Source organism: Xenopus tropicalis, chromosome 7 (assembly GCF_000004195.4).
Source record: "Xenopus tropicalis strain Nigerian chromosome 7, UCB_Xtro_10.0, whole genome shotgun sequence".
Classification (NCBI taxonomy): Eukaryota; Metazoa; Chordata; class Amphibia; order Anura; family Pipidae; genus Xenopus; species Xenopus tropicalis.
In genome coordinates this window covers 28,563,690-28,588,125 of record NC_030683.2, presented here as the reverse complement: position 1 = coordinate 28,588,125, position 24,436 = coordinate 28,563,690, and the positions used below count along the sequence as shown (strand labels likewise).

The 24,436-nt window shown below is 40.0% G+C and overlaps 1 protein-coding gene across 1 annotated transcript in view; it reads left to right on the top strand.

Annotated features, from left to right (window-relative positions):
• The window catches only part of pdcd11 (programmed cell death 11), a 29,947-nt gene that overhangs the window by 2,958 nt on the left and 2,553 nt on the right, over positions 1-24,436 (top strand). Inside the window, exons 3-34 of the mRNA XM_004915851.4 lie at positions 189-320; positions 620-787; positions 2,882-3,043; positions 3,423-3,546; positions 4,595-4,776; positions 5,170-5,277; positions 5,624-5,830; positions 7,831-7,952; positions 8,340-8,400; positions 8,589-8,735; positions 9,352-9,606; positions 10,289-10,429; positions 10,715-10,909; positions 11,475-11,645; positions 12,642-12,861; positions 13,119-13,274; positions 15,012-15,127; positions 15,348-15,862; positions 16,979-17,041; positions 17,309-17,396; positions 17,494-17,583; positions 17,671-17,773; positions 18,795-18,972; positions 19,389-19,442; positions 19,663-19,788; positions 20,073-20,195; positions 20,302-20,461; positions 21,421-21,534; positions 21,719-21,868; positions 22,079-22,326; positions 23,627-23,795; positions 24,121-24,274. Coding sequence (XP_004915908.2) covers positions 189-320; positions 620-787; positions 2,882-3,043; positions 3,423-3,546; positions 4,595-4,776; positions 5,170-5,277; positions 5,624-5,830; positions 7,831-7,952; positions 8,340-8,400; positions 8,589-8,735; positions 9,352-9,606; positions 10,289-10,429; positions 10,715-10,909; positions 11,475-11,645; positions 12,642-12,861; positions 13,119-13,274; positions 15,012-15,127; positions 15,348-15,862; positions 16,979-17,041; positions 17,309-17,396; positions 17,494-17,583; positions 17,671-17,773; positions 18,795-18,972; positions 19,389-19,442; positions 19,663-19,788; positions 20,073-20,195; positions 20,302-20,461; positions 21,421-21,534; positions 21,719-21,868; positions 22,079-22,326; positions 23,627-23,795; positions 24,121-24,274 — 5,002 coding nt within the window. The remainder of the gene's footprint in view (positions 1-188; positions 321-619; positions 788-2,881; positions 3,044-3,422; positions 3,547-4,594; positions 4,777-5,169; positions 5,278-5,623; positions 5,831-7,830; positions 7,953-8,339; positions 8,401-8,588; positions 8,736-9,351; positions 9,607-10,288; positions 10,430-10,714; positions 10,910-11,474; positions 11,646-12,641; positions 12,862-13,118; positions 13,275-15,011; positions 15,128-15,347; positions 15,863-16,978; positions 17,042-17,308; positions 17,397-17,493; positions 17,584-17,670; positions 17,774-18,794; positions 18,973-19,388; positions 19,443-19,662; positions 19,789-20,072; positions 20,196-20,301; positions 20,462-21,420; positions 21,535-21,718; positions 21,869-22,078; positions 22,327-23,626; positions 23,796-24,120; positions 24,275-24,436) is intronic.

The window sequence follows — 24,436 nt, the reverse complement described above, 5'->3', positions numbered from 1 at the left end:
TTCATACCTATCTATCTGTGTAGTTAACTACTGGGCTTAAATTGTGTTTTTGTTCGGCATTGATGCCACATTCTTACAATGTTTTTATACATCACCCAGTATGATGCCTTAACTCCTGCAGTGGATGACATAATTTCTGACCATACAAGAAAATGACAGATCACTTGATTTTTTAATTTTTTTTCCAGACTTATCATGAGGAGAATGAACAGGAGATCAAGAAGAAAAAGAAAGTATTTCATGAAAAGCCAAAGGCTGCTAGTCAAGAAAAAAGTGTAACAACAGCTGCAAAGGAAACCGTGGAGATTCCACAGTATAAAGTATGTATAATTCGTTCTTCATTCCCTCTCTTGGCTTCTGCTTCAATCACTTTGATTTTGGTGTTTGCAGGAGACTAATGCAGTAATGGGCAATCAGAGGATCCACAGATGTTGTTAAGCTATGTTTACCTATACTCCCCAACAGCCAAGGATTCTTGGTGGCCTACAGAGAGTTGTTGTTCAGCAACATCTGTCACATGCCCGGATGCTCATGCCTTCATTAAACCATGCCCACGCTGGTGACTGTATAACCTCACACTGTGCATAAACTTGCTACATATTTTTTTTTTTTTTTTTAGAACCTGAGCGTCGGGATGATGTTCCTTGGCTGTGTGAAACAGGCTAAAGATTTTGAGCTGGCAGTGAGTTTGCCATATTGCTTAACAGGCTATATCCAAGCAACAAATATTTGTGAGGCGTATACTAAACTCATTGGTGAGCAAGTGAAAAAAGATGACCCCATGGAGGTAAGAACCACTGATGGTTAGCAGTGAAGTTAATTCGTGTTTTTTCGGCCTGAGGAAGGTTTGTTAACTCAAAACGTTGTGCACAGCCTTTTCAAAAGTAAAATTGGCTGTATGCCTTGCACATTTCTAGCTTGTGTTGCTCCATGTTCCTTCATGTGCGCTAGCTCTCCTCTCAAGCACTAAACATATTTAATGGCGCGTGGTAACACTGATCTTTTCTGCAGTCTTGAGTTGACATTTTGGCCTATGTGTTGCCTTAGTAGACTCTGATACAGGAAGTTATGACCCATTTGCCAAATGTTTAAATGCTTTTAGTGGTCACATCTTGCATCTTTTTCTCATCGGGCTGGTTACCCTGATCCATTTTTTAAAATTTTTTATAATTAAATTTTTTAGCCAGACTATATGATCATTTGTCTGTTGCCCATTTACAGTTATTAAACTGTGGTATAGCTGGCTAAATCAAAATAAACAGGCTGGCCAATCTCCCAATTAAGGGTATGTTTGTTGGGTTATCAGTTCCTGCAAAATGATCAGATTGGCTGATGGATCATTGTCCTACAGGTCAATTTGTTCGATATCTGGTATCTAAAGGTGATCATGCATGGGCTGATAAAAGCTGCCAGTGGACCATTTCAGCAATTTTTTGGCCCATGCATGGGGCCCTCCAACGGGCCTACCCACCCGATATCTGGCCTAAAATCGGGCAGGTTTGATTTTCCTGTCTGATCTAAAGCCAAATCTGAGTGTTGATGTGGTCCTTGATCTGATGGCCCGATTAGTGGCAGTTTTGATTGGGCCAAATGATCAGATCAACCCAATATCACCCACCTTAGGGGTGGGCATATCAGGGAAAGATCCACTTGTTTGGCGACCTTGCCAAACCAGCAAATCTGTCAATATATGGCCACCTAGTCTGTATAGAGAGATTTGTGGACATGGACATTCTGCATGAAGAATTGTGTGAGGCATTGCATATATTTAGTTGTGCTACAAAAGGATAATGTGTATATTCTAGATTTTTTTACATTCATGATAAATATACAGTTATCATACTGATAAATATCTTTCTTAAATGCTTCAATTGTAAATGTTTAATCTGATGGGATTTAGCTAGGGATGCACCGAATCCAGGATTCGGTTTGGTATTTGGCCAAGATTCTGCCTTTTTCGGCCGGATTCGGATTCAGCCGAATCTACTGTCCTGGCCAAACCAAATCCTAAAAATCATGTGACTTTTTGTCACATAAACACAGAAGTTGAAAATTTTTTGCCACTCGTGAACCCTTCTAAATTAGGATTCGGTTCGGTATTCGGTCGAATCCTTTATAAAGTATTCAGGTGTTCGCCCGAATTCAAAAAAGTGGATTCAGTGCATCCCTAGGTTTAGCACATATAATATAAACACACTATAACTGTAACTGATTATTTTTTATTTATGTCACACTTCTACTGTCATCAGTTTGAAAATGGCAGCAGACAAAATGCTTATCTCCACCTGTCACGGCTTTGCTTAGTAATCTCCACCCCTCTGCACACCTCCACAGACTTCTTAAGGTCCCCCTGAGACTGTATTTAGGTCTGGTGCTGCCCTAAGCACTGAGCCTCCACCCACCCCCTGCCAGATTTAGGGGCCACATTCTATTCATTCCTATGGGATTTCAAGAAGCATATTTATTAGTGGGTGAAAGTTAGAACTCACCATTTGATAAATACACTTCCAAAAATCCCATAGGAATGAATAGAACGTGGGAGAGTTTTTATGTATTAAGTTCTAAACTCACATTTTGATAAATTTGCCCCTTAGACTCAGTTGTCCCTTTGCATGGAATGCTTTTTTTATATATTGGCACTAAAGGCCCCACACCTTAAGTCAAAGGGTACTTGGGTGCAGCAATACTGCTGAAAAGTCCTCAGACAATAAAAATACAGATTTTAATTGTCTTGTAGCTCTTAAAGCACATCTTTGTAAATTAGCATGTATGAATCTAACATGTATGTGTCTGATTATGAGCATCCACACAGTGTACAGTCTACCCTGAACACCTCTAACAAAGGGTGGTTTTATATTAACATAATGTTTTTACTTTTAAGGCATTAACACCCCTCTCTGAGCTGTACAGTCCAGGAATGTTGGTACGATGTGCAATAAGCAGTTTAGAGACAACAACCAGTGGTTGCAACAGCGTCAAACTGTCCATCAACCCAAAACATGTCAATAAAGCTCTGACCACCGGATCGCTGAAAGCAGGCATGGTATGTATGGGGTGCAGGTGGAACAAGCGTGTAAATTAAATTTAAAGTTTAATTTTTTGTTGGGCCACATGTGTGGTTTGTAGAATTTAAGAGATTGTAAATGTAAAATTAATACAAAGTTTACCTTGTCAAATTTAAAGTACTAGTCAGTCATCGCAGAGCCATAGCTCCTCTTCACATTTTGCTGTTCCAGTCATTCATGTGCTTTGCATGAACAATCTGAACAATAGGAAGGCATCCATACTGTTTGTGGTCCCGTGTATGCCGTCTGTCTGTTCAGCTTGGGAGCTAAAACCAGATTGGACAGTGTATAGCCGCCTTGCATTTATTTCCACTGGATGAGTATTTTGAAGAATAACCTTTTTTTATATCTCTATAGCTTGTATCTGGGTGTGTGTCAAGCGTAGAAGACCATGGATATCTTGTTGACATAGGAGTCACTGGAAGTAAAGCATTCCTGCCACGTCAAAAAGCACAATTATTTTTAAATCAAGCAGGAAAAGGTAGGTTCTGTAAACAAAATCCTCATTACTACACAGATTTTGTTATACGGTTACATTGACCCGTTTGTTAACATTTTCTGGGGCTGATTTACAAACATACGTGCAAAATTGCCCATTGGATCCCATCATATATTTAATTTTTGACCTTGTAGCAGTCTTATCAAAACCTAATTGCAGATTGGTTGCTGCTGTACCTTTATGATGCCCTATAATGCAAAAGACTTACCGACATAACCCTATTTCTTTTGTATAAAGAAGCTTATTAATGACCGAAGCAGGATTATGTCAGTGAGACTTTGCACTATGTATCACAGGCCTATAGTTCAAGGCTGTCCCTTTCAGGGGCAAGCTAAACCTTTAGATATGGCATCTCTGTAACATTCTTTACTGTTTGCTGGGAGTTCCTGCTCTCTTTCTAAGTTAAATAACATCTGTAAATAATGTTAAGGACTTAAACTCCTGATGGGATAATGGATAACAATATGGTCTCTTGGCAGACTGCCACAATACATCTATATACACAGGATCTTGTAGTTCTAATGAATAACTGAAGTTGTTTAGTAGCAAATGTACATACGATGAAGCGTTGTTCATAAGTGCATAGTACTTCTTCCATAATATGCACTGCAAGGTTGTTGAAAAATCATATTGAAGTACTGACTAATTTCTGTGTCAAACGTAAGGGTTCAAAGGCAACAGTAAAATGACAAATTTAAAATACACTCATAATTGTGTGTGCTTTACGTGGTTATTTGATAGCCCCTTCGTTGACTGGCAGCCTACAGAAGGCTCTGTTTGGCAATTACACTGGGTTTTTATGCAACCAAAACTTGCCTCCTAATCAGAAATTCAAAAATAAGCACCTGCTTTAAGGCCACTGGGAGCAACATTCAAAGTGTTGGCAAGCATGTTGCTCACGAGCCATTGGTTGGGGATCACTGAACTAGAGCGTTCACAAGGGCATAGAGGACAACTTCCGTTCTATAGGTTTTGATGCTTTTCTTAATTCACTTATTCACTATAACTGTTAATGTCTGTTTATGTGCAGGACCCTTACTCAGAATAGGACAGTACCTAAACTGCGTGATTCAAGAAGTGAAGAATGAAGGAAGGATAGTCCGTCTGTCCATCACCCAAAATGATGTGACTGGGGCCCTTGCAACTATGGAACAAAATTGGACTCTGAATAATCTATTGCCGGGACTTGTACTTAAAGCACAGATAGAGAAGGTAAATCCAGGCAAGAACAGAACACTGTGTAACAAACGGTTCAGGATCTGGATAAATTCTAAGGGGCAGATGTGAAATTAAAGCTCACCACAGAAAAACACACCCACATTTCAGAGCAGATATCTGCCACATGTGCCTGCCCTGGGCCAATAAAATGATTCTGGGTGCAGGCAAGGTAGGAGGCTGATGCCAGTAGGGGGGATGCGGTGTTCTGATTCTCAGCCTGCGGAGTCAGATCGGCCCTTTGTGGGATACCTAGCTTAGCATTTGGTTTAGTATTCCACCAAATCTTCCTATTTGACTGAATCCCAAAATGCATCCCTGATTAAATGTATATAATGTTATGCTGCTGACATACATACTATGAGTCGTAACTTTTTTTTTTTATTCCAGGTGACCCAGAGCAGCATCACTTTGTCTTTCCTTTCATCCTACACGGGCTTTGTGGATTTCTTGCACTTTGAACCAAAGAAAATCGGTTCCTACAAGGAGGGTCAGGAAGTACGTATTGGGAGGAAGGGTTACAGAACTGTAGTCTGTTGTTGTTCTTTTCTGAAATTTGACCACACCTGTATGGATTGTATTTGTTTGTTTTAAGAACAAATTTAACCTAGGTTAGAAAGGAGGTGGGTGTAGCACTGTCACCTTGCAGTGTTAGTGTCTTAGATTAGATTCCAGCCAGGGAACTCTGCAAGGTGTTTGAATGTTCTCCCCATTTAGCTCCTGATTATATTGACCATAGTGTATGTGTAATAGTGATAGGCAACTAAAATTGTAGGCTGTAGGAAAGGTCTATTAAGTGGCATCTGATTTGGTTTCTACCACTAACTTGTCTTCTTGTTTGCAGGTCAAAGCCTGTATCTTGTGGCTTGATCCTTCCACAAAGAGCATCAGACTTACACTCCGCCAGTGTTTTCAGCAGCCAGGGAACCCCCTGCCCCAGCTCACCAGTGACTGGGTTGGCTCTGTACTTGAGAACTGCATGGTTCAAACACTGGTTAGGAACGCTGGAGCCATTTTTGAGCTGGATGGAGGAAACCTGGGCTTTGCGTTTGTAAGTTTACCAAGAACATTGTGCTTATTCTGTTATGTGAGCATTAAAAAGAGTTGGGAGATGCTGAATCACATGGATCGTAACAAAGATTTAACCAAATGGGCCACTGATAAATAAAGCCAAATAGACTTTGCATTTACTGCTACTCACTCACAATTATATGCACTAATGTAGAAAAACAATATTGCAAATTTGCAAATGAACAAATTGCTTTATTTTAAAAAAGCTATACTGGAGACAGAGACTAGTATCTTACCACATATATGGAATATAAATAGCAGCAAATATTGCCCTTTACATCTTTTCCCTTGATCCACCATTTAGTGATGGGCTGTGTGCTCCCTCGGAGATCACATGGCCCAGTGGTGTAAATAAGGCCTCTGCAGACCCCACAATGCGGGGAGCAGTGCATTTGAAGAATGGCCACAAGCCTCTGCGTTTCTTTTAGTTCATTCAAATGCACAAGTTAGGTAGTTTTTAGGAGGTGCAGCTCACATCTGGGCCCTTTGGAAAGTGGTAAAGATAGGGCTAGCTGTTTTCTGGTTCTTGTGCTGGATTCTCAAGCTGACATGAGAAGAACAGCGCACCTTACACCGGGGCACAAGGGCTTCTTGAGTGAGCAGTAGGGGGCGCACACTTGCACTCTAACACTTGTGCCCCGGGGTATTGTAAATGACCCTTCTTATCTTCCCCTGAAGATTTCTGTACCTGTAATGTAATTTTTTTTAATATAATTTCATTCAGTTTTTGTGTATTCACCGATTTGTTTTTATTAAACTGATTTAAACAATATACCTGAATTTAACAAATGCTTCCTTATGTAGCACTAAACTATGTCTGCCCCCTATGTCAGCCCAATAATGAGTGATATAGCCTGTCCCGCTTAATACTGCCCTTTTAGAGCTGATTACAGGTATAGGATCTAATAACTGGAATTCTTGGGACAGGGGGTTTTCCATATAGGGATCTTTCTATAATTTGGTATCTTAAGTCTGCTAAAACAAAATTTAAACTTGAAATAAACCAAATAGGATTGTTTTGCCACCAATATGGATTTGTGCAGCTTCGTTACCATCAAGTGCAAGGTATTATTATTACATAGAAAAAAGGAAATTATTTAAAAAAATTAAACTCTATAGGAGATAGCCTTCTATAAATGGGAGATTTATGATTTAAAGGATTTCTAGATAGGGCATCCTATACCTATATTATCATTATTCGTTGTATACTGTATATCTGATAAAAATCCACACAGTTGGGGGTGATAAGTAAAAGTACATAAGCACCATAATCAGTCCACATAATGAACATGCCTGTTAGTTATGTGTTCCTGGTTGGGCAGTTCATGTTGGTCATGGTCATATCTTGAAACTGCTGATTTGCTGTGTGTTGAAGGGAGGGGCTTATGTAATAAACGTAAACCCCCTAGCTGAAGTTTCCTAATATAGGATACCTTCTTATTGAAATGACAAGAAACTGAGACACTCCTGTAAGAACTGGACCTGTTCAGAGGGTAGAGTGCAGGTTCAAGAGTGAGTACAGATACTCCCATGCATGCAGTGTCGGACTGAGATGGGAGGGGCCCACCAGAAAACCCCGGACCATGGGCCCACTCTCAACTTTAATTTCTCCTCTCCTCCTTCAAACTCTTTATTATCCTAGTCACTATACTCTATTCTTACATCTATCGAGCTTCCATGTTCTCATAGAGAAATAGGGAATGACCATAATATAGGCTAAATAGATAGAAGCAAGAGGGCCCACTGACATCTGGGCCCCACAGGAGTTTTCCTGGTATCCTTGTGGGCCAGTCTAACACTGCATGCATGCATGCATGCATGCATGGATGGAACATTGCAACAAACTTATCTGTGCTCACATTAAGATGGTGCAGTGCACTTTGGAACATTTGTGGGAGGGAGGTGGGAACCATCTGCACTTTAGATTCCCTATAGGGGGGGCCAAGTAATGATGTGCTTGATATGCTTTTGTCCTTATAGAAACATAATCTTTCTGCTTCCAAACACCCTGATAACGAAATCTTCAAAAAAGGCACTGCTCATAAAGGAAGAATCAAAGAATTTAGTCCCATGGAGGAGATGCACTTTCTGTCTCTAAGAGAGTAAGTAATAACATGTTCATGGTGTATCAATGTTTATTTTATAACCAAATCATTTTTCAGACACTAGCACTAAAGTCAATCAATATAATTATGCAAAAATAAGCACATGTATACTTCCGGGGCTGTAGATCTGTGAAAGTAATTGTTATGATTTATAACATCATGCAAATTGGCGTTCTTATTAGAGTTGCTATTCTGCAACATCTAGAGGACTTCAGGACCATTTCCAATTCAGTAGAGCCAGAAGGTCTCGTTGAAGGAGAAAAAAGCTAAAGCCTTTATATTATATTTATAGATTTGTTTACCCAGCTTTGTCTGTCTTTATTGCAATATAAATATGCTTTCCTACCACCATCAGCTTATGATGTTCTTTCCCCTTTTATATAGGAAAATGATTACAGATCTGTTCTTGCGCCATGAAGATATACAGGCTGGACAGGTGCTGGAGGTAAATGCGTGGTAGCTGAGAATGGAAAAAACAAAACAAAAAAAAAACATGCCTGTCATGGTCAACCCTTAACAAAAACAGTTGTTTTTGGATGTATAATACAAAGTCTATTATACCATAAATATATAAGCACAGGAAGAATCAGCCCTTCTTAACAAATACAGTAACAACATTTGTTTTACTCCCAGGGCACAATACAGAGCTTGGAAGCAGTAGGATTGGTGGTGAAGATCACCGATCACCTCACTGGTCTTGTGCCTAAACTCCATTTTGCTGATGTTCTTCTCAAACATCCCGAGAAGAAATACATTATTGGGAACAAGATCAAATGCAAGGTGGGTGTAAATCATTTCACTCATGGTTATCAATAAACCCAAGATCCAGCCTTGCAATCTAAATCACTGCAACTGTTTAAGTAGCAGGAAGTACAAAGAGATATACGGGCAGTGTATAATTACCATGGCTAGTTGTTTGAAACTACTACTATCAGGGCTTGCAGGACATGGTGTAAAATGCACGACTTTATAGCCGCTACAGCTGCAGCTAAACATAGAAGGACTTGACTTCCAGTTACATCTTAGTGGCTATAAGTTGTTGAACCCTGCATTAGAGACTGCAATGACTTGAATGACTAACTGTGCCAGGCTGTATGCAGCAAGTCCACAAACCTGTATTGTTAAACATAGGATGGGTCCCCTCTTCGCTCATCTGTGGCCCCTGGCCTTTACTTTATGGTATTTGGTGTGCAAATTTGATATTGTTGGCTAAAAGTCCCATTACATGACTGCTTTAATCAAATTATATTAAACTACGTGATACCGTTGATAAGGGTAATAGATTGCTTTTATTTCCTTGCATAGCTAGTATAACTCCAACTAGCATGAAGCTGATAAATATTATATATATCTTTTAGCTAAATCTTAGTAAGCAAGTCAATTTTATATCCCAAAGGTCTTGACTGTAATTACTTCTGAACGAAAGTTGATCCTGACACGGAAGAAAACTCTGATGAAGTCAAAGTTGCCCATAATTGCCAGCTTTGACGATGCCCAACCAGGCCTAATTACCCATGGCTTCATTGTGGCCATCAAAGACTATGGATGCATTGTTAAATTCTTTAATGAGGTACAAGGCCTAGCTCCACGCCGTGAACTGGGCTCTCTGCAAGAGATTTCCTCGCTGGAAGATGCCTTTTACAGAGGGCAGGTAATGTATTATGCTTCATCCTGCAAGTGCGGTCAGACAATGCTGATTTATGTGTTTGGTGAATTTGCAACTTTAATGCCATTTGTTTTATAAGATTATGTTCAGTGAAGTATTAGTTTTTCTGCTAGGATACCCCATTAACAGCGCATTTATAGTAATGGGTCTCTCTTGTTTGCATGCAGAACACTAGAAATCCTGGGAGATACCGCAAGATTCTACTGAAATATTTCATTTTTATGTAATACCCTATAGCAGTTGGTCCCGTTGCAAAATCTGATTGGTCAAGACTTGAACTGTTTTGTCCTTCGCCTAATTCCATCTAGACAGTATTTTATAGAAAATTACATTTTTAAATACTTTTTGGTTGCTGGAGTGCACAAAAAGGCATCAGATAAGGCTATATTTTGTGGACTTGCTTGTCTTTGTATTCAGGTGCCCCTTTCTTAACACTTAAATAACAAATCGCTACACTTGCTTGCCATTGCCCCGGACCCATTGATAGAAATGTGGAGCCCAAGGATGTGGGAACATAGAGTCCTACTACAAAACTACTCCGTAGGGTGTATAGTTTGACTTTACTACCCGATTGCTGATAAAGGTGCATGCCCTCCTTATTAAGCAGTTATGTGTAGGGCAACTTCACTCTCTTTTTATTTCATTTATAACACCTCTTTCCACACAGGTAATTAAGGTTCGAGTTCTGGATTGTAACCCCCAAACACAAAAATTGCTGTTGTCCTTCAGAATAACTGAAGAGGGGGAGACTGAACAAGAACAACGCTACCTCAAGAAGACAAAGGCGGTGAAGCTAGATGTTGGCAAGGTACTTTGCAGTTTTGCTTTATGGCAGTGTTACATGTAGTGGGACGATTTTCTCATATAGCATGGTTGATGGTTAAATTAAAAAGTCAGTCTATGAAGACTTTGAGCAGACTGAGGGCCATAAAAATCCTTTGAAGGGCCACATCTGGCCCAAGGACCTTCAGTTGGACAGCCCTACTTTATGGCATCACTTGGGGCATTCTATAAATGAAAGAATCGAATGATAATAACAAAGTGCATGCAATATGTGGCCAATCTAATATTGCTGCCGTTCTTTGTTTATCAGGTGGTTGACACAAGAGTCGTATCGAAAACCGACAAAGGTGTTAATGTTCTAATCCTGCCTGAGGAAAGCCCCGCCTTCATTCCCAAAATGCATCTCTCAGATCACATATCAAATTGCGAGCTACTCTGGCATGCGCTGGAAGAAGGGGACAACATTCCTGGAGTTATGTGTCTTAGCACCTTCAAGGGCCACCATGTATCCTTTTTGTCAGAGAGAATTCTTACTCTTAGAATATAGGTTCTGATTATACTATTTGCCCTTCTTGCATCTGCTTCTCTTTGATGCCCAAGGCATATTCCCCTGTGTGCCGCCCCAATACAGCTTTGGCTAAATTAAATCCATTATATTAAAAAGATACTGACATCAAAAATTAAACCTACCTGTACATCTGTCATTACATTTTCCTTGTGCTTTTACATTACCTATCTGATCCCCATGTTCCTCTATGAGGGGGCTGCCATATTTCTGCAGCAGGAATCTGTTAGCACTAGAAGCTATAACTGACAGGCTGAGAAGGGACAGTCAGGTTGACAAAACAGTCAGGTTTAGGAACTTCAAGTAACACTTACAAAAGCAGCCCTGTCAGCAAAAAACAACCAACATGACCTACAGGTAACTTTTAATGTACATTAATATTTTAAAGATTTGTTTTTTTTAGTGTTAGTATCACTTTAAAGGTTCATCATTTAAAAAAAAAAAAAAAAAGTTGATGGTTTTTAGTGTAAAACTTGTTGTTGAGTCCTTTACAAGTTTGGTTCAGATATTAACAAAGAAAGCAGTTCTGATTTCCTCCTTTGAGAAAGGATCGTGCGTAAAAGTCATCTCTGAAGTGCAGACAGGGATGCACCTGACTGGCTTTGTGAAAAGTATCATGCCATATGGTGCCTTTGTTGAATTCCCATACGGCCTGTTTGGATTGGTGCCCAAATCAGTAAGTAATGGCAGTGTGTGTCTGTGTGGCTTTACGTGGGAGGGATGGCAGGCTGTTGAATGCCTTGGTCTCCTTTCGATGTGATAAACAATGATTTTAATTGACGTTATGCAAGCTGTAAAAGAGGACAAACATCTGCAGGAGTGGGGGACAACAGTCCAAAGGGACTCGCTTATTTTTTGCAGAGCAGAAAAAAGATGAGAGAACTGAAGGTGACTGGTATAGATGTCATTGAACATATGCAGGCAGCAGGGAAGGAATTGGGGAAAGGGTTCACGGGGTAGCACAGGGAGCTTGGTGCCCTCAAAACTACATCACGGAAATCTAACCTCCAGCCCTCAAGCTGCTTTTGAGCAGCTGTTGGTGGAATTCTGGGATTTGTAGTGCTGTAGCTATAGGATGCAAGGAATTGTAGTAGTAGTAGTACAGTAGAAGCACTGCAGATTTGACATTACTTCTGTGTATGAGGGGGATATTGCAGTTTAAAGGGTTATAGCATTTAAAGGGATGAGAAGTGAAGCAGATACCCCTTGGCCCTTGCCGGTGTGAATCTGGCTTAGCCATATAAGTGCGGAGTACAAACAGCGATGCCCTTTTCTATCTCCTCTGAACACTTACTGGCACTTACAGGGTAAAGCCGCCTGTTCTGCCAATTTGCGCATAAAAGTATATAAATACTGCTTTTTACTAGCTTTGTGTAGAGACCAAGTTCTCTTGCTTCAAAGCATTGTGTAGATACCAAGTTCTCTTGCTTCAAAGCATTGGAAAGAGTATAAACAAAAAGCTTGCTTCAAGTCTATTAACCTTTTTTGACTCCACCTATTGATACAGTCTTGGTAATAATAAATATATGAAAAATTTAAACTCAAACATCTTTAATGTATAGTAAATGTTTTTGCAGCCCATTGATGCTGGTTGTGCTCATTTAAACTTTGCCTTCTCTAATGATAGTCCATATGAACAAAGAAATCACATTGCTGCCCTTTCCCTGAATAGGAAATATCAGACAAGTTTGTGACCAACATCAGTGACCACTTATTCGAGGGCCAGACTGTGTTGGCCAAGGTGATCAAGACAGATGAAGAGAAACAGCGGTTCCTGCTGACCCTGAAGATGTCGGAGTGCGCTCCCAGTGATTGTTCTGCTGAAGGCCTTCTCCTTCTGAGCCAGTGTTTCAGTGAACTGCAGCTTCTGAAGGGTCTGCTTTCTAGGAAAGGTGGGGCTGCTTTATATTGAAGAAAAGGGCAATAAATTATGGGGTTGCTTGGCAGGGATATGTAGCTCTGAAAGCAGGAGTGTACTGTTGGAGGACCTTCATTTCAGACCTTCTCTAAAATGTTTGATCTGGTTTTACTACCTCATAGCTGCCTGTCAGCAGGTAGCTTTTATGTTTTGTGAACTGTATTTTGCAAGCGGAAGTTTTTTTTACTTTTTACCTTGTTTTCCCATGTATCTGCTGGTTCTGATTTTCAGGAGATCCAGAGGATGAGCTAAGTATCTACACACTGACCTCAGGACAAAAGCTCACTTTGGTTGTTGAGAATGCAGAGGAGAATGGTCCGGTCCACTTCAGTACTGGCAGCATTACTGGCGCGCAAACTGTATCAGCCACCCATAATAACATTGGAGGTAGAAACTTTGATAATTATTTTATTCAGATGGTGCCAAAGACATGGAGGCCCATTACCCAGGCTTATCTCTATGTCTCAGTACTGTAGCTCAGTGAAGTGTTATAACTGGGGTCAAATATACTTTTGCATGGGAAAAACAGGACAGCAGATGTCTGCATATAGAAATACTTTCATAGTTTATGCCAGGGGATTCCTTCAATGCAGATATATATTTATGCACAGCTGGTATAATGCACCGTTACTGTCTAGGGAGAATATTTTGGATAGAATGTTAATTCCCACTTTTATGTACTGTATAAAATTAAATATGCAGAAAAGTATTGCGGTCCTCAGTTTGCTATATATCAAAGTCACAATCTCATTATTACTAGGAGCCCTTCTAAAATTTATCCCAATAGCATGCATAATTAAATCATCCTCCCCCAACTGTGTATGTGTTAGTGAAGCATAATTTGTTGTTGTCACTTTAGCTATTGTGTTTAGAGGTGCTGACATATATCTGGGGGGGGGCAAGCTGGAGAGAAATGATGATGCTGGGACACAGTCATGTTGGGATAGAAGGTTGGAGCAGTGGGGAAAAGGCCAGGGCTTGAAAAGAATATTAGGGCAAATACCTGTCGTCCTAAAGGGGTGAGAGTTAAGAATTGTGAGCTTGGGTATAAGAGGAGATAAACTAAATCATCTAGTGCACACAAGTACACTGCAATGAATGTTATTCTTTGTCAACCAGATGCAGCAGTACAGCCTGCTTTATCAGTACACACAGATGAAAGAATTATTGAAGGGGGTGTTCACTTCGAATTTTTTTTTTTTTTTTAAATTTTTGTTGGTTTTCAAGGAAGAGAGAAGGGGGGGCACGTAGGGGGACGTAAACATTTGTATATTCAATCGTCTTACATATAGATATGTTAATTAAACATCAAAATGAGGGAAGAGAGTAGGTAGTCCCATCTTGCTCGTGTAATTTATTAACTTTTATCCCTTTAAACTGTTGTTCAGTGGTTTATAAAAATACCTCTATCAGTTAGTTGAAAATGTTTTAACTATGGGTTCCAAATTTTCTAATATCTCTGGCTATTATGGAGAATTGCTGTAATTTCCTCCATTTTTCTCGCCTCTTCCATAAGTTTCAGCCAATTATGATATGCAGGGGGTTCAACGCTTTTCCACCACCTAGGGATAAGGGCCTTTGCTGCCATTAGCATATGACTTAATAATCTTTTCTTGATTACTTTATTTGTCTTGATGTCATAGTGAAGGATTAGTTCGGGTAGATGTTTCCCCAGTACTTTTCTAAGCTTTAAAATGAACTTTTAGTATCTTTATAGGCAGTGATATTTTGAGATATTTATTTCGCTTTTTGTTCAGCAGCTCTCCAGTTTGGAATTTTAGCAGCTATCTTGTTGCTAGGGTCTTGTTTACCTTAGCAAACAGGCAGTGGTTCGAACGAGAGACTGAAATATTAATAGAAAGATATTAAAAAGTAACAATAATAAAATTGTAAGCTCACAGAGCAATTGGTTTTTATCTGCCACGGTCAGTGACCCCCATTTAAAAGCTGAAAAGGTGTAAAAGAAGGCAAAAAAAAAAATAAAATTTGCAAAGTTGCTAGAAATAGGACATTCTATAACGTATTAAAAGTTAACTTTAATGTGAAACACCCCTTTAATGCAACCATCATGTGAGGGTGACTAGTCAATGCAGATGGATGAATTGTTTTTTTTTTCTGTTGTAGATGAAACGCCAATTGCTGGACAGAAAGTCAAAGCTGTGGTTTTAAATGTTGATTTGCTTAAGCTGCATGTTTATGTATCTCTAAATGAGGCACTGTTGAAAAAGAAAAAGAATGTGGTAAGTTGTTTTGGTTTTTTTTTCTTGGGATAGGGGATGCTGGAAACTGTTTCAACAACAACCCATTGCATGTTGCTTTTTAAGGCAAAGACACAATGGGCATGTCCTCTGCTCCTAATGATCAACTTGCCCCCTACTTGCCTTGACGCTAAACTACGTACCCTTTAAAATTAATGGTTAAATTCGAATATGAGCATTTTTTTCTTTTTATTCTCCCCAGCCAAAGATGAATTCGTCCCACTCAGCAGATGTGCTGCACGTGGCAGAAGAATTTGCAGTTGTGTCCTTGACAGGCCCTGCTCACCTAGCTGCTGTTCCTATGTCATCTCACCTTAACGACACCTTCCATTTTGAGTCTGAAAAGCTGAAGGTGGGAGAGACCATCACCGTAATTCTAAAAGCAACGTCTGTGAATGAACAGGGCCTCTTGCTGGCTGTGCAAAATAAATCGGCCTTGAAGACAAGCAAGAACCAGGGGCAAACAAAGCAGTCAGATGTGAAAACCTCTGGTTTCATGGCACATGGTTTGAAAGTGGGAGATCTGGTATCTGGAACAGTGAAAAGTATAAAGCCCACACAAGTGATTGTCTCCATTAATGATAATGTATGTGGCTTTATCCATGTTTCTCAAATAACAGAGGATACCCCACTGGGTTCTTTCCCCACCTCCAAACTGAGCCCAAAGCAGGAGGTGACAGGTCGAGTTATTGGAGGAAGAGAAGTGAAGTCGCACAGGTAGGTTGCTGGGATTTTTTTTTCTTTTTACATTTATGTGTGTAATTCAAGTTTTGATTTGCAGTGTCATTGTGCGCAGAGCATCAAACAATCCTGCCTGTCTGGGAGGGAGTGGAACATTGACTATGGGCATTATGTGCCCAGTTTTGCTTTGGTGCATTATGGAGCTTTGCTCAGTGTTTGAAACCCAGTGTGCCTAGTGTACCCTGTATGCACATACAATTTGGCACAGAGAGATATGACAAATAGAGCATGAAGAAAATCTGTATGGTTTCCATCCAACCCACAGGCATGCACATATTGCTTAAAAATGGTTTTCTCCATTGATTCTTGCATGTGCCTTTATTCTGTCTTCTCATTTTCTGCGCCAGTCATGCAGGGGACATGTTTATAATTCTAGGTCTTTCTTTTGGCAAGTTGTCAGTCCTCATGGGCAAACAGTGACGGACAGAGGGGTTTAGAACAGGGAGAAAACTTATAAGGTGGCTAATGGGGAGTGAAAGGTGGTAAATAAAAGAGGGAGGAGGAAAGAAAGCAAATAGGCCTCCGCCTGTGACATTCAAGTTTTTCAAGGTGGGGGGGGGGTGGCTTACAGCCTGGGGCCAATGAGAGGAATCACTTAAGCTTCATCCTTAAAACCTGGGGTTTGTCTATAGCATCTTACTGCAGCCCCTCTGGCACTGGCCAGAACAGATTGCTAGTCTGGGTGTGGGAGAAAGGATCAACTAAAAACTATTTACAAAATAGTTTTGTGGATGGCATTTGTGGACTGAATGTATGTCTTGCACAGGCACACGGAAATTAAATAAACGCCATATTTTGCATAATAAATAGTAGGATATTTATCACAGATTGCCAGTTTTCTGTAATCAAAGTGCTGTAATTGTTGTTGCCTTGCTGTATGCAGTATTCAGTGTTACTTTCTCACTTATCCAGCATATACATTTTCACTCTTGTGGAGCCAGAGGCAGTTGCTGCTGTTCCTTCACTTCTACTATAGAGCCCTACTGATTGGCGTAGACAGACTCTGATACCCTTTTGGAAGAAAGTTTCCTTTAATAAGTAATATATTTGGTTAAAATACCCTAAATAAAAGCTTTTATATTTTTTTGGCAGATACCTTCCAATCACACATCCTGACTTCATACATTCTCTTCCGGAGCTGAGCATTCTCCCAGGGTGAGTATCTGTTCATTTGCTGCTTTAGAATCACTGTCTGTATATAGCAAATGGGGGGATAGCTTAGATCAGAGGTCCCCAAAATGTGTGGCCGGTCCCTTGGAGAGCTCAAGCAGTGAATAGATGGAACTTCAACAGGGTGACTATTATAAAAAACAAAAAACAAAACACAATATATTATTGTCATAGGTGCACCCAAGTTAATAGCTGGACCAGACCCAAATTATCTGAAACCCCATGTCTCAATAATTTTTCTTTTTGTTTCAGTTTAATTAACAAAGACAATAAAGTTCCAAAGCCAAGACCACTGAAAACGTTCACCCCTGGTGAAAAGGTTACATGTTATATAAATAAGGTAATATAGCACCTTTTTTAATAAGCAGGAGGTGTAATTTTATTTCATTGGTGTGACTTTTAGAGACAATGATCATTCTCTCACCTCCCATTTACAGTATAACACAGAGAAGAAATATCTAGAGGTGGAGATTACACCACAAATCCGGGGGAGAATTGAGCTGCTACTTCTTTCCCAGACCCCCAAGGTTTGAAAAATCTAATTTTCCCTTTTTTCCCTTTTGTTTATTTCCTATATACACGTCTGAATACTACTTCTGTTCATGTCTCTGTAGAACTTAAAGCGTCCGGAAAAACTGTTCAAGAACGGCCAATCCTTGTCTGCAACGGTGGTTGGGCCAGACGCCACTCACAAGCACCTCTGTCTTTCATTAACAGGTACTTTATATTCACTGAGACTTGTCTCTAGGTTTATCAGCAATCACGTTAAAGAAGATGTCCATCCAAAAAATGATTTCTTCATAATCAAAGAAAATCAAATTCTAAATAACTTTTCATTATACTTAATAGCAATTCCATTTACATATAAATGCAGTGTCTGGGTTTTTATATTCTGTGCATTTCTGTCTCTTACTGTGCAAACAATAATTCATTTTCATTTTTTTGGTTTTTAATTTATTTGCCTTCGATATCTTTTAAGCTTTCTGATGGGGGTCACTGAAGTCAAGAAATATTGCTCAGTGAGGTTACAGTTTTACTGTTAATATTAATTTGTATTCCTTTCTATTCAGACCCTTTCCTATTCATATTTATCAGTCTCTTATGTAAACCACTGCCTGGTTGCTAAGGTAAACAAGACCCTAGCAACCAGGTAGCTGCTGAACAAAAAGTTAACTGAAAACCCGCAAATAATACAAGATAAAAACCAATTGCAAATAGTCTCAGAATATCACTGTCTACATCATACTGAAAGTTAATTTAAAGGTGAACAACCCCTAACACATCTGGAGGAGAGCAGATTTCTGTTACATTGTTTTAGAAACATAGAATACTGCTGTCAGCTGCAATTATTTTTACTAGTAGCTTTTATATTTTTGATATTTTTAATGTACATCTGAACATTTCAATTAATTATGCAAAAAAAAACCAAACTATTTTGAACAGAGTTCCCCTTTAACCCAGATGCCAACGCTGAGTGTGCCCCTTGATCATTCTGCCACATAGTGGCTGCCATGTCAGTGCCCATCAAATAAAGTAGTTATAAAGTAGCACACACAAAGTTCACTGTATTGAACCTAGAAGAGGCTCAGTTACACAAACACCATGTATAGATGAATATGATGTACAGTGTACATCATGTAAATTCTCACTGTTTCCTCCTAAAACATTTGATATCAGTATTCCTTTTGCAACTTCTACACCATTTTGAAGGACAATTCTCTTTGGAACCATCTCACAGGTATCTATTCATTGGAGGAAGGATCTGTGACGATGGCCTCTGTGACCAAGGTAGTAAAGGGCTCTGGGCTGACACTTTCCCTGCCATTTGGGAAGACTGGAGAAGCCAGTATTTTTCACCTACATGACAACTACACGGAAGCTTCATTGGATAAATTCACCCCTGGGAAGATTGTCAGGTTAGACACCTGCTTCCATAATATGTTGGAGATTTTTCTGTATTCTGCTTTAGTAATGTCATTGCAGTACAGGTGTGGGACTTGCTTAGAGCATGCTTGGGATCTGAGGTTTTCTGGATAAGGGATCTTTCTGTAATCTGACCATACTTTGTCTACTAAAAAAATCATTAAACATTAAATAATATCAATAGTTTTGTTTGACCACTAATAAGGATTAATTATATCTTAGCTGGGATCAAGTACAAGGTACTGTTTTATTATTTTAAAGAAAAAATAAATTATTTTTTAAAAATTTTATTATATGATTAACATAAAGTCTATGAGAAGTGTCCTTGAAAATCTGAGTTTTTTTAGATGATGGGTTTCTGGATAACGGACATTTTATACCTTTTTTTTTTTTATCCCTTTAAAAACAGGTGTGCCATACTTTCTGTTTCCAAGACAATTAAGGTTTCTTTGATGCAGTCCAAGTAAGTTCTCAGTCAGTATTCTCTATGGATATGTGAGTTACCCTGTGCCTATCCCTTTGCTAATAAAATATTCTACCGAACTCAAATACAAACCAATTCATGAATTGTATTTGGTGTTTGTGTCAGCGCCCAGATACCCCAGCCCTCGGCAGCGCCCCCCTGAGTGCATGTAACAGTCTCTGCTTTTGACCCTGAATACTTAAAAGCTTTCTTCCCTTAGGATAAATCAACAAGCTTCCAAGAGTACGGATGATAAGGAAATTACTTCCTTTGATAGTCTGGAAGAAGGGCAATTAGTCACTGGCTTTGTGAGTGCAGTTACACAAAACAAAGGAGTGTTTTTCAGGTATATTTGCCCTTTTATTTTGCTTTTCTGCTTCTTTCGCTCTTGTTGTTCTGTCAGCCGACACTCCAGCTCATACTGTTGTGTGTGTTTTGCTATATTGATTTAACCCATATTGTAAGGTCTAGATATTGCAAACCACCTTGGCTTTTTGCACTAGTCCAGCTAGAAATTTGTGAAGTCTTTCTATCAGTCTTGGTAGGTCAGATAGCAGAGCCACCTCTACAAACCTGTTTGCCTGCAGGCACTTTCCCTACAAAACCTCATAACATTTGTCTTCCATCCAGGTTATCCAGCTCTATTGTGGGACATATCCAGTTCCGGAATATCACTAGTTATTTTGTTTATGATACCTCGGCATACAGTAAATATATCCCAGAAGGCACCTTGCTTACAGCCAAAGTTCTGTCGTAAGTATTATTTGTGTATATGTCCACAGCACTATGTCAGATAGTTCTCTGTTTCGTGCAACGTTGGGTATGTGGCTCAAGGATATGCCATTCACTGTTTTTGCAGTGTAGATCCGGAGCAGAAACACGTGGAGCTTTCACTACTTCCCAGTGACACCGGAAAGCCTGATGTGATACCTGAATCTGCTGGATTCAGCAAAAGGAAAAATAAGGAGAAAAAGACCACAACAAAAAGGAAAAGGGAGAATTTGGAAAAGGGTTCACAGGTATAGTATCTATATTATCTGCATTGCCAACATCATTGTCATCATCTTTATTTACAAGGTACAGCTGTCCTGTAGAGCTTACAGTACGAGGCACAGGGAGATTAAGTGATTTAAACAGTTCACATGTGAATTATTATGGGAATCATTCTTGGGTCTCCTTGGCTCAGTCTGGTGATCTAAAGCTAAAGGTCTTTCCCTAATATACCCAGTTGATATTTTCGAGAGCCAAATGATTGAATCATAATTACCTCTATGCAGACTGTTAGATCAAGGACTGCATCAGAACGCTGGTTCAGTCCTTGATGTGACCGGAAATCAAACCTGCCCAATTGACATCTGCCTGATTTTCGGTCAAATATCGGTTGGGTAGGCCTGTCAGTGGGTCCGTAAGCTGCCGACTCGGTTCAATGGCAGCTTTTCTTGACCCGTGAATGGACACCTTTTAAGGGTGAAGACACACAGAGCTACTAGTAGCAGCTACTTGTCGTGGCTACTACAATAGACAATGCTGATTATTTACTGATAATTGTCTCAACGTGTGTTTTAGCTGAGGCAATTCTCAATATTGTCTATGGCATGGTATTTTCTGGAGTTTAGTAGCCATGAAAAAGTAGCTGCTACTAGTAGCTCAGTGTGTCTTCACCCTTAGGTTATGCAGAACTTGTTTCTAACCAGCTGTAAATCACAACCATTTGTTTACATGATCTGATATCTGTTGGAGTTTACCTTTGTGCAGTAAGGGCCGTGGCAGACGGGGAGATTAGTCGCCCGCAACAAATCTCCTTTGTCGCGGGTGACCTCCCCGAAATGCCATCCCACCGGCGAGAATGTAAATCGCCGGTGGGATGGCATAAATTTCCTCATCACATACAGTCACTGGGCCAATCATGTGTTAGCAATCCAATCTTTTGGGTGTTTGCACTAAACTAACTAAAGAGGGGTCTGCTTACTTTCCACAGAAGAAGAAATCCCAGGAATCTAAGGAGGATGAGGACAGTGGAGTTGAGGTTTACTGCAGAGAGGAAGATTCAGAGGATAAAACAAAGAAAACACAAACACAGCAGCAGTCCCAGGTAATAACCAGTAGAAAAGCTGGTAATAATAGAACTTTAGTATACTAAATGTTAAAGGTGAACTCCCCCTTTAACTAGGCGTGTGTGCTTGGTGATAAAATGGCACCATAGATTTCCTGGTTACTCATTATTCCGTGCCTCAAGATTCTGCTTGATCTAAAAACATGCTGTTTTTTCCCTTAAGGAGCAAACTAGCAGTCAACCATCTGTCTCCAGGCTGCAAGTTTCCACTGGGTTCTCGTGGGATGTCAGCCTAAACACTCTCAAACCATCTCTAGCTGGGGCTAATGACAGTAGCTCAGACAGTGATGAAGAGGAGGATGAACAGCCCAAGGTAAGAGGTTCAAATAGTATTACTGGAGTATACGACTTTGTACGATAAATGAAAAAGTGACCACTAACTATTCTTTAATGGGACACATTATTTTGCAACATTGTCCCATTTCTGTTTATCTGTGGCAACCACTCAGCATTTAACTTGGACTCATCCAGTAAAGTGAGAAGAATTGTTAAGCTTCACTTAAATCTCCTCTTGATTTTTCAGAAAAAGAAGATGAAAAAAGAGCTGGCGAGAGAAAAAAAGGAAGCAGAGAAAGAACTTTCTAAGAAAGAAGCTGCTTTACAGGATTCCGGTCGGCAACCTCAGTCAGCGGATGACTTTGACCGGCTTGTCATTAGCTCCCCAGACAGCTCCATCCTTTGGCTACAGTACATGGCATTCCACCTTCATGCCACCGAAATAGAGAAGGCACGAGTTGTAGCAGAGAGAGCTCTCAAAACCATTTCTTTCAGGTAAGGGGCTTAATAGGAGAAATGTTTGGCAAATGCCACACAGAGCTGATCAAAAATTAGCCCCAACAATGGTATTAGACTTCATGCCTGCACTTGGAGTTATCGCTTCAGCCTGGGTGCAGGCACACACAAGGGATATCAGTGCGGAAATCCTCTGCGAATACCTGCACCCGGGCTGATGCAATGGTTCCGGGCAAAATGTCATGTGGCATTAGCCTTACTTTTTGATGCCATAGCTTGCCCTCTGCTTCAGAAACACTACTGTATGTTATATAAACAGTGTGTAGCCATGGGGGTAACCATTCAAATTGAAAAAAGGGCTAAATGGTATGGTTACATAGCAGATAACGGATAAACTCTGTAGAATCACATTATATTCTACAGAGCTTACTTATTATCTGCTATGTAACCTGTTCCTTTTCTACTTTTTTCCAGCTAGAATGGCTGCCCCCGTGGCTACAAAGCAGTCAAGTGTTTTACATGCAGTGATCCCTATGTTAGTTATGGGAAAAGCCTTTTTTGGGACATATGTCACACAAGAGTAGCACAGATTTCACGTGGGTAACAAATTGCCTCATCTGCCATTGCTGCTGTGTTGCAATGGGGCAGCAATTCAAGTTCAAATTGAGCTGTAGGGTGTATGATTACAAACCAGATAATTTAGCTTTAGCCAAAATATTTCTAACCTTTTTTTTTTTAATCTAATACCGCATTGGTCCGCCTTCCTTCGCCTGGTGCCCTTTCATTAAGGCCATGCACACATTTATGAGTAGGAACATTGACACTGCATACGGCCCTTGGCACCCTGGATACGCTAAGGGCAAAATGGGGACCAACATCCATGAGTCAATGATAGTCGCAAAAGAAGTAGGGTTAGCATTGGTGGTAAATAACTTTTGAACAGCAGCTTTATGATGGGCTGAACCAACAGCAATTGCTTAATTGGGAGGCTTTGATTCCCAGTAAATTTGCCTTCCTTTTAATGTAACTAATGATATGCTCTCATTCCTGATGTGAGTCAAGCATTTGTGTTCAGCTGGAATCTCTCAAATGAGATTTATTTTGTGACTGCTAACAACTGTGTAACTTAGAATATCTATAGGTCCGGACTTGGATTTAAAATAGGCCCTGGTATTCCAAAATACAAAGGCACAAACAGCCCCCCACCAGCCCACTATGTCTATGGCATCTTACAGCAGCCGCTCTGGCATTTGCCACAATCCACAGATTGCCAGTTCGGACCTGGTTCTATCCACTGGTATGTTCTCTCTGTAAGCAAATGTGGCTCTTCTTTCCTTAGAGAAGAACAGGAGAAGCTCAATGTGTGGGTTGCACTGCTAAACTTGGAGAACATGTACGGCACTGAGGAAAGCCTTGTGAAGGCTTTTGAACGAGCAGTTCAGTATAACGAGCCTTTGAAAGTCTACCAGCAGCTGGCCGACATCTACGTCAAGTCTGAGAAGTTTAAGGTAATTATCCACAATCTTACATTGTAACTAAACTGATCATATGGGAAAAGAATGCCAGCAAAGCTTGCAGCCCAACCCTGTGTGTTGTGTTATTTAGAATCATGAAGGAGGCCGAAATACTCAAATTGTGGTCCTCCAGTCTGCATATACTACTAAAAAGAATAAGACCGTTTAATGACCAGCAAAGAAAAAATAAGACTCGTTCAACCATTCTCTCTCTGTGTTTTTATGAAAATAAAAAAATGAACACCAATTGCAAATTGTCTCAAAATAACACTCTACATCTTATTAAAGGTTTTAACTCTTTCTTGTCTTGTATGCACAGCAAGCAGAGGATTTGTACAACACCATGTTGAAGCGCTTCCGCCAGGAGAAGTCTGTATGGATTAAATTTGCTACTTTCCTTCTAAAGCAAGGCCAAGGAGATGGGACTCACAGACTGTTGCAGCGTGCGCTTAAGAGCCTTCCGGAGAAAGACCGTGAGTATTGAAAATGCTGCTTTTATTCTCCTTGGCTCAAGTGAAAACATAACAGTTGCTTGGGGGTGGGGGTTCTAATGAAAAGCAAAACTGTGGACTACTTGCACTATATGAGATTACTGAACTGTAGACATGGCTGATGTTTAGGTCAACTGATCATTT